The 18068-nt window shown below is 36.6% G+C and overlaps 2 protein-coding genes across 2 annotated transcripts; both read right to left on the bottom strand.

Annotated features, from left to right (window-relative positions):
* Positions 1 to 3852: 3852 nt before the first annotated feature.
* LOC123692744 (elongation of very long chain fatty acids protein-like) lies at positions 3853 to 14323 on the bottom strand. Its single transcript, XM_045637534.1, has 5 exons — positions 14267 to 14323; positions 6168 to 6358; positions 5741 to 5815; positions 4508 to 4807; positions 3853 to 4105 (listed from the first exon to the last, which is right to left on the bottom strand). Exons 1-5 carry the CDS (start codon positions 14313 to 14315, stop codon positions 3911 to 3913), a joined length of 810 nt encoding a protein of 269 aa, XP_045493490.1. The 5' UTR covers positions 14316 to 14323; the 3' UTR covers positions 3853 to 3910.
* LOC123692743 lies at positions 7556 to 8779 on the bottom strand. Its single transcript, XM_045637532.1, has 2 exons — positions 8129 to 8779; positions 7556 to 8071 (listed from the first exon to the last, which is right to left on the bottom strand). Exons 1-2 carry the CDS (start codon positions 8737 to 8739, stop codon positions 7660 to 7662), a joined length of 1023 nt encoding a protein of 340 aa, XP_045493488.1. The 5' UTR covers positions 8740 to 8779; the 3' UTR covers positions 7556 to 7659.
* Positions 14324 to 18068: the final 3745 nt, after the last annotated feature.

Below are 18068 nucleotides of genomic sequence, written 5' to 3'. Positions count from 1 at the left end.
AATAATTAGACTGTGAAGAGGTATCAAATTAGATATCTTAAGTCATGAATAAGATGGTTTTTAATGAAAGAGGTAATTGCAGGTTTCCTAATAATGAGCAAGATTTAAAATATGCATGTAAATGCAAGCGATGTTGCACTTGATATGATTGTTACATAGTAGGATTTTGAACTCTCCATGTGGAAGGTACATCTTTAGTTTGATTTCATTTCTGTGATCAGTTGTAAACATAGGGATTATACAAACTAACTACCGTATATTATTATTGGTAATGCTACCATTTTGTGAAACTCTTCCTTAACCATTGCATGTAGGTAGTGTTTGAAGCATTGATGATAAAATATATACTTAATTTTCCTCCTTTTTGAACTTGAAAAATGAGCAAAATTATAAAAAATCTACATGTATTATATTATCATTCTAGCTGAACTCTGCTTTTTCATACACGGGCAAAACCGCGGACAAAAACTTCAATCATATATTTCAACTTTTTGTGAACGATTAAAATGTTTCTTCAATATTTTCATTCCAAATCTCATCCAAATCGGTGTTGTCGTTTAGCCGAAAGCATGAAAGATAAACAGTCTTTCACATTTATTTATAATATAACCACAGAAAATAAAGATACCTTACTAACAATTCATCGGAACGCGAACTTGACGAATTGCGAGTATTCGTCAAGTTCGCAAAAAATGTGCCAATGCATACAAAAATATGTAGTATTTTCAAGGGCTTTAGTGCACCTTTCCCCCAATAGGCTCACAGATTCAGTTGTTTTGCGATTTGGCAATTGTGTCAAGTCAGACTTGTTTTCACGGCTAACACGATGTTTCAAAAGAAATAAATGCGCATAATTATAACCTTTTTAATGATATTTTGTCACATTTCCATGTGAAGTTCGGAATGAACTGGATCGTGTCGACAGGATAGGGAAACATTGGGATTGAAACTGCATGCAGGTGAAAACCACATGAGAATTTGCGTATTTATTTAGTGTTGGTGTGGATAAGCATATTATTCGTACTGTTAAATTTATGCAAACCAGTTTTGTATCGTTTTTATTATATGCTATGAACAATGAACATGGTCACAAAATGAAGCAGTATATTTACTTACGTATTTTTGGTAGAGCACAATAACCGAAATATACAATAAGTTTTAATATTATGCACCTATCGATTTTGAAAAGAGATTTACGTTGTTCTATTTATTTGTTTACCCACTATAACCCAATACAACCCAATAAAAAATGAATTTTTATTTTTATTTTATTAAAAAAGATAAAAAACATGAGACATTCAAAATATTAGTACAAATTGGATGTTATATATTATTATCACAATCAATATCAAAATAAGTACTATAAATTAATTAGGTAATAGACATTGATATGTTTTTAATTCCTTATTAATTGTATTACGTGGGAGAGGAATTTTTCATCAACTATTAGTGTGATATAAGAAAGATTAAAATATATAGTTATAGAGATAATAAATGGAAAAACACTGTATCCTTTAAAATTTAGACGTTAAAAGTTAAATTTTCAGGATTTAGAAGAAGAAAAATGAGAAAATAAATATACATATTATATATCAAAGAATGGAAGGACATCTTAACTAGATATTTTTTTAAATCTGTAATTTATGTTAAGGTTATCATAAAGTTACAAAAATTTTAGATAATTATGTTTTTATGATACCTGTATAACTTTTTCCAAACCTTAATGTGACGAATTAGCTTAATTGCAAATAAAATTGTTTAATACATTTTTTTATTTTCCTTGTTGTTAGTTAAAAAAAATGACTAAAAAGCTTAGCTTTTAACAAATTATTACTGAAATAAACATTTGTTACAACTTACAACAAACATTTGTTCGTTTTTACTGCGAATATATAAGATCAACTTTTGACATTTTGTTGTTAGATTACTGACATTTTCGTCTAATTAACTTTGTCTGTCCCTTCTGTTTCGTCAGCATTGTTAAATGATTTTAGTTCAAATAATATAACGCAGAAACAACATACTATTACCCGCTGCTTCGCCTCTCACCGTCTATGTTTACCATATTAATATCGTATGCAGTAATTCAGTATCTCAATACAAGTTATTACACACTAGCGGTCCGCCCCGGCTTCGCCCGTGGTACATATTTCAGAATAAAAGGTAGCTTATGTTCTTTCTCAGGGTCTAAAGATTGTCTGTGCCAAATTTCATCAAAATCGGTCCAGTAGTTTATGCGTGAAAACCATAGAGATTCTGTGATCTGTGGTGAAAACCACGTTATTGCACTTTGGACGTGCTTGCTCGTACACATACATAATTACAAACCTTTCCTCTTTATAATATTAATATAGGTAGATATAAATTGTCCTATTGCCACGAAGTATGCACGGAATAAATAGTATTTTATTCATATTATCTACTTACATTCAAGGTACAGGATAGATCTCTGTAACTGAAAAACACAAAAACTACAGGTCAGATTTGTGTGATAATTATTTTGTTAGATTGTAGTCTGGAGACTGGATAAGATGAGCTTAAACTTAAAAAACCTATGAACATTTTTGCCCACGTAGTTATCAATACGAAAAGCTTCCTACTTCATATATATTTTAGTTGCTGGAAATAAATAATAAACATGTAAATTAGTTACTTCTAACGTTCAATTTAAATGTTTTGTGTCAAGACTATCCAACCACGGTTGGCAAAGTTAATTTGTTTTTGTTTTACGAATTACTTAGTTACAAATGAGCGGTATTTTGGCCTTACATAAACTGGACAACGGCAACAAAGTATAGGAATATTATTATCTAAGTAGGTATATATAATTATATGTACCTATATGTAATTATGAATATTAATTACCATATCGAGAGATAAACTCTATGTAAAATAGACGCTAGTATAAAATACACTTTGAATGGTAAAATCTTTATTAAAAAAAATAAAAAACACGCTTATTAGGATCATGTTAAAAGACCTAAAGATTAACGTACCGTTTTCAAAAAAATTATGAATGATTAAAATGGATACCTAATCCTAATATTACACTAACTAAGTGTAGTAACTTAGATAAAATGCAGTGCTAAATCAATCAATCAAAAATTTATTTAATAAATATATAAAAAAGTAGCGGTCCGCCCCGGTTTCGCCCGTGGTACATATTTCGCAATTAAAAGTAGCCTATGTCCTTTCTCGGGTATCAAAATATCTCCATACCAAATTTCATGTAAATTGGTTCAGTAGTTTAGACGTGATTGAGTAACAGATAGACAGACATGCTTTCGCATTTATAATAATAAATTAGTATATATGGATTATATTCTATCACAATATATGTATTATCATCACATAAGCATTTTTCCATATGGTGCCTCCATTTCCATCTAGCGGTTGGTATAGTAAATTAAATTTATATGTTATATTCGCGTTTATATAAGTAATAACACAGTTAATACCAATAGATATCGCTAAATACAAAAATTTTCTTAGATTGAATGGAGAAATACTTTGATAACAAAACTATAATAATAATTATTAATACTATATATAATAAATGTATGTTTTTTATTTTATAATTTACTAGCTGCTCCGCGCGGTTTCATCCCCGTGGCTCCATCCCTGTTGGACGTAGCGTGATGATATATAGCCTATAACCTTCCTCGATAAATGAGCTACCTAACACTGAAAGAATTTTTCAAATCAGACCAGTAGTTCCCGAGATTAGCGAGTTCAAACAAACTCTTCAGCCTTATAATATTAATAATAATTCAAACAAACTTTTCAGCTTTATAATATTAGTATAGATAGGAAATAGGAAATAAAGCTTTTCTAGGAAATAAAACAAATTCAAAATAAATAAAATGTATAATATTAAAGCGGTGTTTCCTTAAATCTAGATAATAATACGCTAATCTACTTTCTTAGAGCTCTTATTATTATTTTCTTCAGATTGGTTCTTGTATGTCTTCATGTAGAAATCAGTGAATAAATAAACAAATAATAATAAATTTCCACACACAAGCGTTGTTACTACGTAGGAGGGTTTACATTTGGCTAGCTTGTATTCTGTTAAAAAGTGCGCTAAAATTAGGACGAATTGTATCTGTAAAAAAAATAAGATAATATCTTAATGTTAGTTCTAGTTTATATCACTTACTTAGTATAAAACAAAGTCGCTTTCTCTGTCCCTATGTCCCTTTGTATGCTTAAATCTTTAAAACAACGCAACGGGTTTTGATGCGTTTTTTAATAGATAGAGTGATTCAAGACGAAGGTTTTAGTATATAATTTATTAGGTTTTAGGCAAAGCGGGCGAAGCCGCGGGCGGTAAAAAAGCCGCATCAAGCATATAGGGACAGAGAAAGCAACTGTCTTATACTGTGTAGTGATTCCTCAATCATAATCTTATCAATATCATATTATCAAAATTAATTGTACAAATATCAGCTTTCTGTCTCTAAGCAGTCTTTATTAATTAAAACATTTTATAATCAAAATAACTTACCAATTGCATTTTAGTTATATACTTCTTCCACCATAGATACTTCGCTAGTTCTGGATAAGCTGACAGCCCATAATACGCATACATCACAATATGGACGTACGAGTTGATAGTCCCCAGGAATACAACCGCATTGACATTAGGTTCATATTTCAGTATCGCCCAAGTGCTTAAAACGGTAAAGGAATGATGGTATATGTGAAGGAAGCTCGCTTGATTGTACTTCTTGCGGAGTATGAAGAATATCGTGTCGAGGAGTTCTGTTATTTTTGCCAGGAAGTACGTGTATGTGCCTATTGTAGCCTGGAATAAGAGAAAAGATTTGATCAAATATTGCCTTATTCTGAAAAATTATAGCACTCTATCTGCCATGATAAAATAATTTTTGACCTGTTTGGCTTGGCTCTATCTATATCGTTAAAATGAACAAAAAATCTAATCTTTCTAACCTGTTTTTCTAACTAAAAATTCTAAGAAAAATTGGTAACAATTGGAATAAAATTAATTATACCTTATGCTTAGTTGAAATGCTTAATAACAGGTAATAGTATAAAATATTAAAAGTTATATAAGGCAGCACAATTTTACATTGAATATGAATAATAATAATTCATAATAAGGCCGTATTGCTTTATTTGATTATGATTTATATTCACCTAAATTTTAGGCCTTGATTTTTATGTAAATACGCTATTATTGAACTTTGTACTGTTTAAAATTAATTTGCTATCCTAATTTTCTTTGTTCCTAACTAAATTAATATTTAATTATATAGGCAGCAATCCAGTAATACTAGATTTTTCTACAAGCTATGAATTATTTGACGCATATAGCAACTAGCTTTCCGCCCTCGGCTTCGCCCGCGCAGTCAAAGAAAAACCCGCAAAATTCTGATAAAACCTACTCTATGTCCCGGGGTAAAAAGTAGCCTATGTCTTTTCTCGGGTATCAAAATATCTCTATACAAAATTTCATGCAAATTGGTTCAGTAGTTAAGGCGTGATTGAGTAACAGACAGACAGACAGAGTTACTTTCGCATTTATAATATTAGTATAATATGGATACTACTGTTGTAAAAAGGACATTTGACACATAACTTTTTTCTTGCTTCTACGAATTTACTGCCTGTTACTATTGCGCCTGTTACTGTTGTTTTAAAGATATCATATAGGGAAAAACATACAGCGGGAAGAGATTTTTTTATGCTAAGTTTGTAGTAATAACAGTAAACTCACAGTTTTCTTTAAATCTGCCTTCTCCATTATACATTCAGTCTGCAATACTCCATTATTCCACAAAAATGTAGTTCCCTGAAAACGAATAAATATTAATGATTAGAATGCAGTTTACACTTCAATAAATTCATAGATCTATATGAGTATCTATTTTTGTTGTATTTATAAGCAGCTTGTTTATTTATAATGTTTTCTGCGCTTGATTTGGAAATATTGAAAACTGTCACAAATATTATAAACACATAGTATGGGCCCTCTTCACAATCACGATAGTGTAGAGAGCCTAGTCTTTTCTCGGCCATCATTGTAGTTGTTTATTCATCATAATCGCCGTATTGGCGGCAAACATTGACGAGCATTTGTTGGCTCAACGCTGCCCATTGTGAAGAGGACCCATTACATAAACACAATTATAGAAATCACTCACTTGATAACATATAAGGAAAGAGATCATCACTTGAATCACATTATATACCCCTAATATATTAACAAGGGGGTAAGGGGATCTGTTCTTCATATACATAGGTCCTAGTTTCAATACAAAGAGCCAATACGAGATCATAATCGTCATCACGGGAATGGGAGACCCCATGAGGAACCAATTGTCGACGCCATTGCCTGAAAAGAATAAAAAAAAATTTTAAATAATGTAGAAAATTTGTTTTACTATACTTGGCTAAATTACGTCTTGGTATAAAATTGCGTTGAGTACGTAACGTTGAAAACGTAAATAAAAATAAACGCCATGTCATTCTCTAAATTAATTATTACATTGGAAAATGATTCAAAAAGGTATTAACAATAATAAAGGTAGAGACAGTGAACAATTCATTTATTTACGATAATTATTTTAAAAATTAAGGCCGCGGCGCCCATTTGGTCGATATCATCTTTTCGGCTAAAATTCTAAAGGTTCAAATAAACATAGTCAAAAAACAGAACCGAAGTTTTTCATTTAGGAAAAAAATGAGAGATAAGCAACATCAGGACATGAGAACATGATGACTACTTTTGGCCCACCTTGTAAAAGTTTACCGGGACAACTAGTCTATATAAAACTCAAAGGTGACTGATATAGTGATCTATCAACGCACAGCCCAAACCACTGGACGGATCGGGCTGAAATTTGGCATGCAGGTAGATGTTAGGACGGAGGCGTCCCCTAAGAAAGGATTTTGATCAATTCTACCCCCAAGGGCATAAAATAGGGGGTGAAAATTTGTATCATGTTTATTTATCTTTTCCACGTAGGCGAAGCTGCGGGCAACAGCTAGTATTACATAATTTGATGTTAAGTCATAGAAGTAAACAATTAAATCAGTCAGTCAGATCATGAATAAATCCAACAAGTCAATTATGTAGTAAGTATGCAAATCTAAATAATAGTTTACATTTAAAATTGGAAATTCTTAACCTTTATAATTAGGTACATTGTCCATCTGTTTGTCCACGTTATACATTTTTGTATAAATTATTTTTTATGGATGATAAGAATATACATAAAACAAATTTTAATTTTTCTGATTTACAACTACCATATTTCATCTTTTATAATAATACTAGCTTACCGCCCGTGGCTTCGCCCGCTTTATCTAAAACCTAATAAATTATATACTAAAACCTTCCTCTTTTTTTTTTTTTTTTTTTTTTTAATGGCACCCGTCATCACAGGGTGTTCGCGCCACCTCTGGATTATAGTCCAGAGACATTTTTTGCTTAATTTTTTTTTTTTTTTTTTTTTTTTTTTTATACGAATAACATTAAAATACAATAAAAATACAAGATAAACTTTAAAACATAATAAAAAAATACTGGTATAAGTTACTAATAAAATACAATAATTACTTAAAAATTCAGAAAAAACACGGCACAAAAACATTCAACTTAATCCTATATCACAGTAAAGAGCTAAACTAATATCACACACTATTCCTTTGGTTCACTACGACTACAATATTTCTACAATATTGTAGGAACGCATCCCTACACTTGTCCCCCAGGGCGGAAGGCAGATTCTCACCCGTCATCGCCATGCCCAATTTTTGCTCAATAGCATATCTATTTTTTGCAAAAATTGGACACTCGAGTAACAGGTGAGGAACCGTCTCCTCAACTCCAGGCTGACATAGACACGACGGATTATCCTTCAGCTTGAATCTGTTCAAGTAGAAGGCGAATCCGCCGTGACCGGTCAGTACTTGTGTGGTGTGGTGTGTGATGTCTATTTTCCTGACTACCTTGTATGCAGCAGCAGCGCTTGGAAAAAAGAGCTTCGTGACTCCGGCCGTTCCTCCTACATCGTATCTCCTATCCCATTCGCTGATCGTATCCTGTCTCAAAATACGCTTGACGAATGAAACAGGACACAGATCGTAATCCGGTTTCCTCCTCAACCCCAGGGCGGCCTCCTTGGCTAACTCGTCTGCCCGTTCGTTCCCCTTAAGCCCTGCGTGCGCCTTAATCCAAAACAGGGAGACCTCCCGCCTCTGCAATGCAGCTTTTCGGAGGGCCGCCCGTGTTTGCACAGCCAGTGGATGAGGGGAACTCAGGGTAACCGCCTGGAGTGCCGATCTGGAGTCGCTGAGGACACCGACCTTTGCCGCTCCGCTCTTGCAGGCTATGTCTACTGCTCTTTTGAGCGCTAGGAGCTCAGCCTGATAGACGGTACAATACGGTGGCAACGCAAGCTTAATGGCCTTTGTCTCGGCCTCACCTTTCCATACGGAAAGGGCGGCTCCAACGCGACCCTCAATCTTGCTGCCGTCCGTATAGACCCTGTGGACGTGGCTGTCAACCACGTCGGCATAGGTGTCCTCATCTACCAAGCCGAACCCCAGCTCTACCTGCTCTGCCGGATGTGGGTCCTCAATCGCGGGTGCCATTCGTTCCACCTCCCTGTCCCTCAACACCGCCGGGTGCGACACACCCCTCTTGATCTCATAAAGCCTCGAAGCTTCGAGTATCCTGAGATCAAGAGGGAGAATCCCAGCCAACAGCATCGCAGAGTTCAGGGAGACAGTCCGATATGCTCTGCAGATCTTCTGGGCAAAACCTCGTTGAACGGTGTTAAGCCTCTTTTGGACCCCCATCTTTTCCGCTGTGGATGCCCACGCTGCTGATGCATACAAGATAGTTGGTTCTATAACTGCGATATATATAGTCCTAACTACTTGGGGGTTAAGCCCCCAACTTACTCTGGCTGCTCTCGCTAATAGCTTGTAGCGGGCGATTGCCTTCTTGCAAACGTTCCCAACATGGTCATTGAATGTCAGGCCGCCGTCAATAATAAGGCCCAGTATCTTAATATTATCGAAATATTGGATGTCCACACTACCCATTGTAAGTCGTGGCTTGTCATATTTTAGTCTTCGTGTCGAGAGCAGGGCACATGTCTTGTGTGGCGCGAATTTCAGCTTATTTCTGACACCCCATTCGTCAATTTTTCCTAATATGCGGTTTGCTTTGACCTCTACTTCTAAACCCGTATCTCCATCAAATACTAACACTATGTCGTCGGCAAACGCCTGACAGAACACTTCCATCTCCTCTAACATCCACAGCAGGGGATCCAACAAGAGGTCCCACAGGAGCGGTCCACCTATGGACCCCTGTACGCACCCCTTGTTGGTCTCCCTACTCACTTCCACACCTGCATACCTTAAATTCACTCCCCTTTCACTCAGGTAGCTGCTGATCACCCGCCTCATGTTCACCGGACACCCAACTTCAGCCAACCGCACCTTTATGGCTGGCCACCAGGCGCTGTCGAAAGCTCCCTCTATGTCCAGCGAAACCACAACAGAAATCTTCTTCTCCTCCCTCTTATTTCTGATATGGCTCACTAGTCTATAGAGGGCATCTTCGGTGCTCCTCTGTGGCATGAAACCATACTGATAGGGGCTTATTTTGGGCAGCAAGTAGAACCTGAGTCGGGCGACCAACATCTTTTCGAAGATTTTGCCGAGAACAGGTAAGAGACCGATCGGTCGATAGGCTTTCGGTACCCGGTATGATTCCCTGCCCGGCTTTCTCAGGACCACCACAGTCGCCCACTTCCACTGTTTGGGGAAGTAGGCGACAGTGAGGCACCTGTTCAACAGCGCAAGGAACCACTCCGGGTTACAATCTACAGCGTGCTGGCAGATGTCGGCCGTGAGGCCGTCCGCCCCGGGGGCTTTCTTGGGATTGAAGGACCTAACGGCTCCCTTCAACTCCTCCATGATGAAAGGAGGATCGTCCGGACCCATCGGCGGTTCGATGTCCAAGGACTCCGCCCGCCGGCGCGTCAGACGATGTTCCTCACTTTCACCACTCTCCAAGTCCATGGGGTAGAAAGTCTCCGCCAACAATTCTGCAGAGCTTCGGGCGTCGAGGGTTTCACCGCCCTTCGTGAGGGGCAGATCCTCCTCTCTCCTACCGGCTCTGTTCAGCACCCTGTAGATGCCCTCCCAGACCCCCTCTCTATCCTGTTTCCGGCAAAACTCCTTCCAGCTCTCACATTGCGCATCTTTCACAGCCTTTTCATACTTCTCCTTTTGTTCAAGATACAATCCAACAACGCGGTTTCTGCGAACAGGAGCTGCGTTTCGGATCCTGCGTCTCCTCATGGCAACTTCCTTTTTCATCTGCGCGAGCTCATCATTCCACCAAGACAAATTGAATTTTTGTGTGTGTTTTTTGGTCGGCATAGTGTCTCTGCATGTCTGTGTGATTGCTTGTGTGTAACTGTCTATTGCCTCGTCTATTTGTTGTGTGCTGTGTATTGTGTCTATGTCGTGTGCAGTCAATTGTCTGTCCGACATCAGCTGAGTCAGTTTCTCATGAAACTGAGTCCAGTTTGCCTTGCGTGTGTTAAATATGCGTGTAGTTCGTACTATGTTCGTGCCTGTGGATTTCTGTTGTCTGATGCCGAATGATATGCCGTTGTGGTCCGAGCTCGTGAGACCCTCCTCTACTCTCCAGTCGCCCACTCGGTTCAGCAGATCGTCGGAGCATGCTGTCACATCCACGTAGCTGGAGTATCTTTTCCCCCCTCTGATGGTATCGAATGTCGGGATGTCCCCGGTGTTGAGTATGTGCATACCCATTGCTTCCAGTACAGCAGACACATCCCTACCTCGCTGGTCCTCCTTGTCGCCACCCCACCACGGGCTCTTTGCATTCGCATCACCTCCCAGGACCATCCTATTGGAACCTAACTTTCTTCCTATCCGCATAAGATTGTCCAGGTAGGGCCCTACTGGCTTATCGGGCTCGAAGTAGAAGGACACTACAATCATCTCCCATGCTTTGGTTCTGAGGGTGGCCACAACAATGTTATTGTTGCTAAGGCGTGCGTGTAGCTCGACGTCCAGTGAGTCGTCGAGTACTACAATACACGCCTTAACTACACCGCCCCCTTCCCCATCGCTCTGGAAGACCCTCACTCCATTGTATGTCCTCACACTCCGTGCCCCACCCACGTAGGGCTCTTGAAGTAACGCTACGCAAGCCTTACGCTTGGTGGCCTCGAGCAATAGCTCCTTAGTGGCGATTTGGCTCCGCTGGAGGTTGGCCTGCAATATTCGGTACTGGAAGTACTCACCTTGGACAACCTCAGCAATACGCTACCGCCGACCTGGCTAGAGCGTCCCACCTCTTTCGTTCCACACATTCACGGTCAAAGGCACTGTGCTTCACGCTACCTTTCTTGGCCTTCGTGCAATTAATGCACTGAGGCGCTTCTCCCCGCAGCCACTTGTCGCATTCAGTCCTCATATGAGGACCGGCGCAGTGGCTGCATCGTACCTGCTCTTCACTACACACGCGCTTTGTGTGCCCATACCCCAGGCAGCGGGAGCACTGCACCAGCGGACTGTGGTCCATCACTTTTACTCTTCCCAACCCTATGTGGGCGTATCTCTCATTCATCCATCTCCTCCATACCTGTGGGCTCGCTCTCACCACCACGTGGTTCTGGAGGGGGTTCCTCGCTCCCATCACATACGCTACTTCAACCTTTCGCTCTTCCCCTTTCAAGCCCTCAAGGATGTCTGCATTCTGGTTCTTTAGCGCAGTGATGAAGTCGCCAGTGTCACACTTCATCACATCCCTGAAGACCAGAAGAGGGCTCTTGTTTTTCACTTCTTCCACAACTAATCCCTCATTCTTTCCCAATCTCTCTTTCACTTTATCTCTTTCTTCTTCGCTCACACAGCCGACGACTACTTTTCTATTTTTAACCTTTCTTACTCTTTCCACTTTTACCCATCCATCTTTTGCGTCCACAGTCTTCCTAATCTTCTCCAATACGTCTTCTCCCGTTTCTTGTTCGTCCTTGGAGGACACCACGACTGAATGTAGGGCCCTTGTTTCGGGGAGACGCTCAGCGACTCCTCTCGAAGCAACGGCCGCATAACTTGCCGTTTTGGCGACAGTCATATTGCTCTCCAACAACGAGCTTAGCCTTTCCATTCTTACTTCACTCTCTTTAATACTTCCGCTCATCTCTTCCATCCTTTTCGTCATTTCTTTCATTCTCTCATTCATGCTTTCTTGTAAATTCGTGTTCCTCACCAGTACGTCGTCAAATATCGTAGGACTTGCGTTGGACGGCTGGGGGGGATGTAAAGAGTCCCTCCCCTGTCCTCCAGCGCTCCTAGCCCTAGCACTAGTGAGTTCTGCATCCAACTCTTTAATTATTTGATAGAGCCTGTCTACCGCTACGATGAGTCCCTCTTTCCTTTCTACTTTCATATTTCGGGAGTCCCTTATGTGATTTTTAGCTTTTTGTAGACAAGCTTTACCCTCAATCAACTTGGTGCTTTTTATAGCGGTCGTTGCAGATGGGCTTCCCTCCTTGTCCTCAGCTTGCCTCTTACTGATTTTCTTTTTCAGAGCTGGTGGCGCTCGGGTGGGGGGTGAAACGATAGAATTCAGAGCCTCCAGTTTGTCAATGCTTTTCCGCACTACGGATGCCTCAGGTCTTGTCGTAGTCGTTGTCTCGTCATTCGTGTCGTTTATACGTTTTTGGGGTGTGTGGAACATCGTTATGAGTTGAGTCAGAACTTATAATAATAAAAATGTTAAAGAAATAAAATAAAGTTATATTACTAATAATATAGATTGTCAATATTATGTAATTGTCAAAACACTAATCTAAACAATTGCTCCAATAGGGAGACAGTTGTATAAAATTATAATCTCAATAAAGTAAAAAGTCAAAGATAAAGTCATAAAATAATTATAATACTTACAATAATAATTATTTCTAAAGGGTCAAACAAGTAAAATGTATATATAACACTAATCTAAACAATTGCTCCAATAGGGAGTCAGTTGTGTAAAATAATAATATACTAATTATTTCTCAAAAAAGTCAAAGTCAAAGATAAGGAGTCATAAAATAATTATAATATGCACTTACAATAGTTATTTCTAAACAGTCAAACAAGTAACCTAACAGTTGCCCCAATAGGGAAAAACTGACCTAACCTAATAAAATATAAAAAATAATAATAATAAATACTTTGTGGTGTGTTTATAATATATATACTTACATATATAAATAGGCACAGATATATAGGGGATATTCCTATGCTCTCCGATTTACAATTACACTTATAACAATTAAACAGTAGCTCCAATAGGGGCTACTGCAGATCTGTAAAACAAATTATTGCTTAAAATAAATGTACAATCCCCTTAGATTGCGGTCTTCCGATCCTATTTTGAATGCTGCGGTTGCGGCGGTGTCTTCTAAAATAATATATTATTAGGGTGATTTTTATTAAAATTCACATACTTATATTTCAAGTTCGTGTCGATTTGTACACTATATTCTTTGTTGTTTGATCGATGTTTTATAGTATAGCAGGTATCCTCTGTTTACGCAAATGAAGTAGCGGCAGTCGGGCGAGACAGCAATTATTATAGCCACTGTCCTTATCGCGCATAGGTGAAATATGGGTGGCGGGGCGATCTCTCCACACGGTCAGATATTCACGATTTGTGACGTCTTCGCGCAACTTTGACCACAAGTTTCACTGACTTAAGTTTTATATTTGCGTACGTGAGCCTTTGATCGTTAATTTTATCAAGTAGGTACACGACCGCTTGCGAGCACTGCGTGAACGGGCTTCGCCCACTTTGTCTAAAACCTAATAAATAATATATTAAAACCTTAATCTTGAATCACTCTATCTTTTAAAAAAACCGCATCAAAATCCGTTGCGTAGTTTTAAAGATTTAAGCATTCAAAGGGACATAGGGACAGAGAAAGCGACTTTGTTTTATACTATGTAGCGACACTTGTCTATTTTAAAAAATTGTCTTACTAAAAAAAACAGCACTAAAAATGGTGTTTCCATGGTGGTGGCATTTGGTGTTTACTTTAATAAATAAGTACTTAATATGTCTCTAAAACATGTTTTTAAATAATTTTTCAAATTGAACATTGCATTCAGACTTCCAGGGTTAAATACATAGTATCTTTATTTCAGAAGAATTTCCCAATAAAATATTAAATTAGATATAATTAAAACTCACCTTTTCCGTCCCATTGGTATTTATAGATTTTCGTTTCATTGACGTCCATATTGTTCGGCGACAACACACGGTCTTACATCTTAATAAAATATTTAAAAAATTAGTAAAGAAATTCATTATTTAAATAGTTATGTGGCTTGAGTAACCGCGGTTTGAATTATAGACCACTAGCTTTCCACCCGCGGCATCGCCCGCGCAGTCAAAGAAAATCCCGCATAGTTCCCGTTCCCGTGGCATTTCCGGACAATAACCTATCCTGTCCCGGAGTAAAAAGTATCCTATGTCCTTTCTCGTGTATCAAAACATCTCTATACCAAATTTCATGCAAATTGGTTCAGTAGTTAAGGCGTGATTGAGTAAAAGACAGACAGACAGAGCTGCTTTCGCATATAAAATATACTAATATTATTATAAATGCGAAAGTAACTCTGTCTCTGTCTGGATTGACAAATGCGTAGGTACTCTACGATTTTGTCTCTATGTCTCTATTTACAGCCTGTAGCATGTTCATTATTTTTTTCGCTTTTCACTCGCTTTTTTTTATTTCTAAAAGAATAGAAAATTGACAAAAATTACTCTTAAAGTACAACAGAATCGATCAAAATAAAATAAAATAATATACAGTTTTATTTTGCATTCTTTCACAGAGATGGAAAGTTGGTAAAAGTAGCATTAGTTTTTTTTTTATAATAATATGAAACCCTACTTCGTATTATAAACAAATTATTCTTGCTTACATGGTCTTTATATTAATTTTGTTAATACAATTAATTTTGCATTGTTAATTATTGTTATAAATATCTCGCGATATTTTTCTAATCGCTTTAAATCGGGCCACACCCGAGTGTAAAAGAGTCATACATTTTATTATTGATTATTCTGCATTTGCAATTAAAATAATGGTCAATGAATTGTATATACGTCATAAAGAATACGATGGTTTATTAATATTTATGTCATCACTAGCTTTTTATTGCGGTTTTGTCTGATGTCTGATGAAATTTAAACGTAGTGCGACTCTAATTTAGGCTCTTTAAAAAGTTAAAATTTTCACGCTCATGTAGTTACAAACACCCGGATACTAAACTCTTGCGTACATATTTCATAATTTATATTAATTAATACAATATATAAATAGCAATTTTTTTCCACTGCGGTAATTATTTTACAGAAGACTGTAAAAAGGAGCAAACCTTATCTATGATATTTTGATATTCTTAGGGATTTTAAATTCAACCTAGAAAGGTTTTATTCCTTACAAAATGATTTTATATGTCTACCTTCAACAATAAAACTATAATCGACTAAAAATAATAATTAACACGACCACAACCAAAACGACCGTTACGTCTGAGAGCCAAATGCAAAGGTGTCAAATCCGCTGTTCAACTCATTTTTGTAACCACCCCCTCGGTTTGGATTGCCAGTTGGGGATTTGTTTCTAACAATATAAATTATAATATTGTAAAGGTTATTTTTTATTGAATTAAACAGTATTTTCAATAAAAGCATAGCAATTTCATAATATGTAGAGCTTTCGCTTCTTCAAAAAACATGTATGTTTGCTTAGATATTTAACACTACACAGCGGATTTTGATGCAGTTTTTTTAATAGATAGAAATATTCAAGAGGAAGGTTTTAGTATATAATTTATTAGGTTTTAGACAATTGCCAGTGAAGATGCCGGCGGAAAGCTAGGACGAATACCTTTATAGTTTATGTCCTTAAATAACCTACATTGTCAAATTGTTGGAAACCGTATGAAAATCGGTTCAGTACTTTTTGAGGGTACTTATAGCAAACATACAGACAGACACAACAAGATTGATTTATAATATAATGATGTGATATAGTGATAGTAGTTATGCAATGACGAATTTTGGGCTGAAACCAACATAATATATTATAATTTATTTATATGTAAATATAGCATTGACGAACGTCGTGACATAAAATGATAATAATTAATAATAATGGTATGATGAGGTTATGATATTATTTTTATTTTCCAAGCAAAATTCAACTTACTTAAACGTCTTGATTAACTTTTACAAATAAACTTAATATACTTAGGGCTATGATTTTTCAATCCATTGCTAAAACTTATTCATCGAATAAAGTATAACACGAACATTTCAAAATGTCACCTGTAAACTGTCATATACGGACAATTAGAATACATTTTTGAAATGGTAGGTTTTAACCAAGAATTGAAAAATCAGCCCTTAACAGATATTGACATTAATCCATTTTTTAATAAGTATTTAGAAAAATGAGAACGTTACTAAAATAATTAATAATTATTACCTAATAAACGAAAGTGATGTGTGTGTTTATCTACTTCTGATAAAAATAATAATGGATGTTTGTATTTTGATTGTTTTCTACCAGAGAGTAAAATACCAGAAGATTCACTAGTTATACAAGCAAATACACGGAATGAAGCTAATAAAGTCACGTTTACCCTTGAATTAAAATTCAGTCTATACTTAACATAGAAAATAAACACTTCAAAACCAACTTGTCCTTGTGAATATACGATTTTCGAATCGGAAAAGTTGTTATACCTAATTATGTTATGTATAAAGATAAAATAAATATAATATATTTATGTATGTATGTTTTCATTGAAAATAGTCAGCTTTAAGAAGTATAGTTTATCAATTTAAATATTTACAAAAGCATAAAAAATACCTTTTTTTTTTAAGTGAGGAAATCTTCCAAAGATACCCACGGCCCCCGTGGAAGGGGCCGTGGGTTATGTCGGATTCTTACTGACTAAAACCTTACTGTGTTCCATAGAGCCGCTATATTTGTTAAAAATACTTACATATAAAATGTAAAAAAAAAACCAATGAGTATTTAAATAGCATGGATTTATTTTCATCATAAAATTACAATTTCTATTCATGAATTATTTCAGTTTTAGTTTAGCGACATCTACCGGAAGTTACATGAACTACTAACAAATACAACTATGATGTAATAATGTAGTTGCAACATAATTATTATAGATGGCGGTTTATCTAAAAGTTCTAAAAATCATCTGTAACATGATTCTACTTTGATGTATTATAATATTATATTACTAGCTTTCCACCCGCAGCTTTGCCCGCGCAGTCAAAGAAAAACCCGCATAGTTCCCGTTCCCGTGGGATTTCCGGTATAAAACCTATCCTATTTCTCATGGTAAAAAGTAGCCTATGTCCTTTCTCGGGTATCAAAATATTTCTGTACCAAATTGGTTCAGTAGTTAAGGCGTGATTGAGTAACAGACAGACAGAGTTACTTTCGCAGTTATAATATTAGTATGGGTTATAATCAGGATTAACACGCTAATTTCGGTTTTACTCATAGAGATCTATTTCTGTAATCTGTGGTTTTACCATATTTTTAACAATTTCGCAACAAAGTTTTAACACTTGGACATAGAATGCGTGGGTGTAAAATAACAAAACAGGTTTGCCGATGCAAAAAAATCAGGGAATTTAGAAACAAATTTTAAAATCGGACCAGTAGTTCTTGAGATAAGCGCGTTCAAACAAACAAACAAACTCTTCAGCTGTATAATATTAAAAAAGTATAGATCTACTCGTTTGGATCTAGCCTATAATTAAAAATAAGCCATTCATTGACATTTGAAGGAATACACCCCACTTCCCATTATAATAGACTAGAGGTCCGCCCCGGCTTCGCCCGTGGTACATATTTCGCAATTAAAAGTAGCCTATGTCCTTTCTCGAGTATCAAAATATCTCCATACCAAATTTCATGCAAATTGGTTCAGTATTTTAGGCGTGA

Source organism: Colias croceus, chromosome 6, assembly GCF_905220415.1.
Source record: "Colias croceus chromosome 6, ilColCroc2.1".
NCBI lineage: Eukaryota > Metazoa > Arthropoda > Insecta > Lepidoptera > Pieridae > Colias > Colias croceus.
Note: the sequence above shows the minus strand (reverse complement) of the source record. Positions and strands in the feature narration are given on the sequence as shown.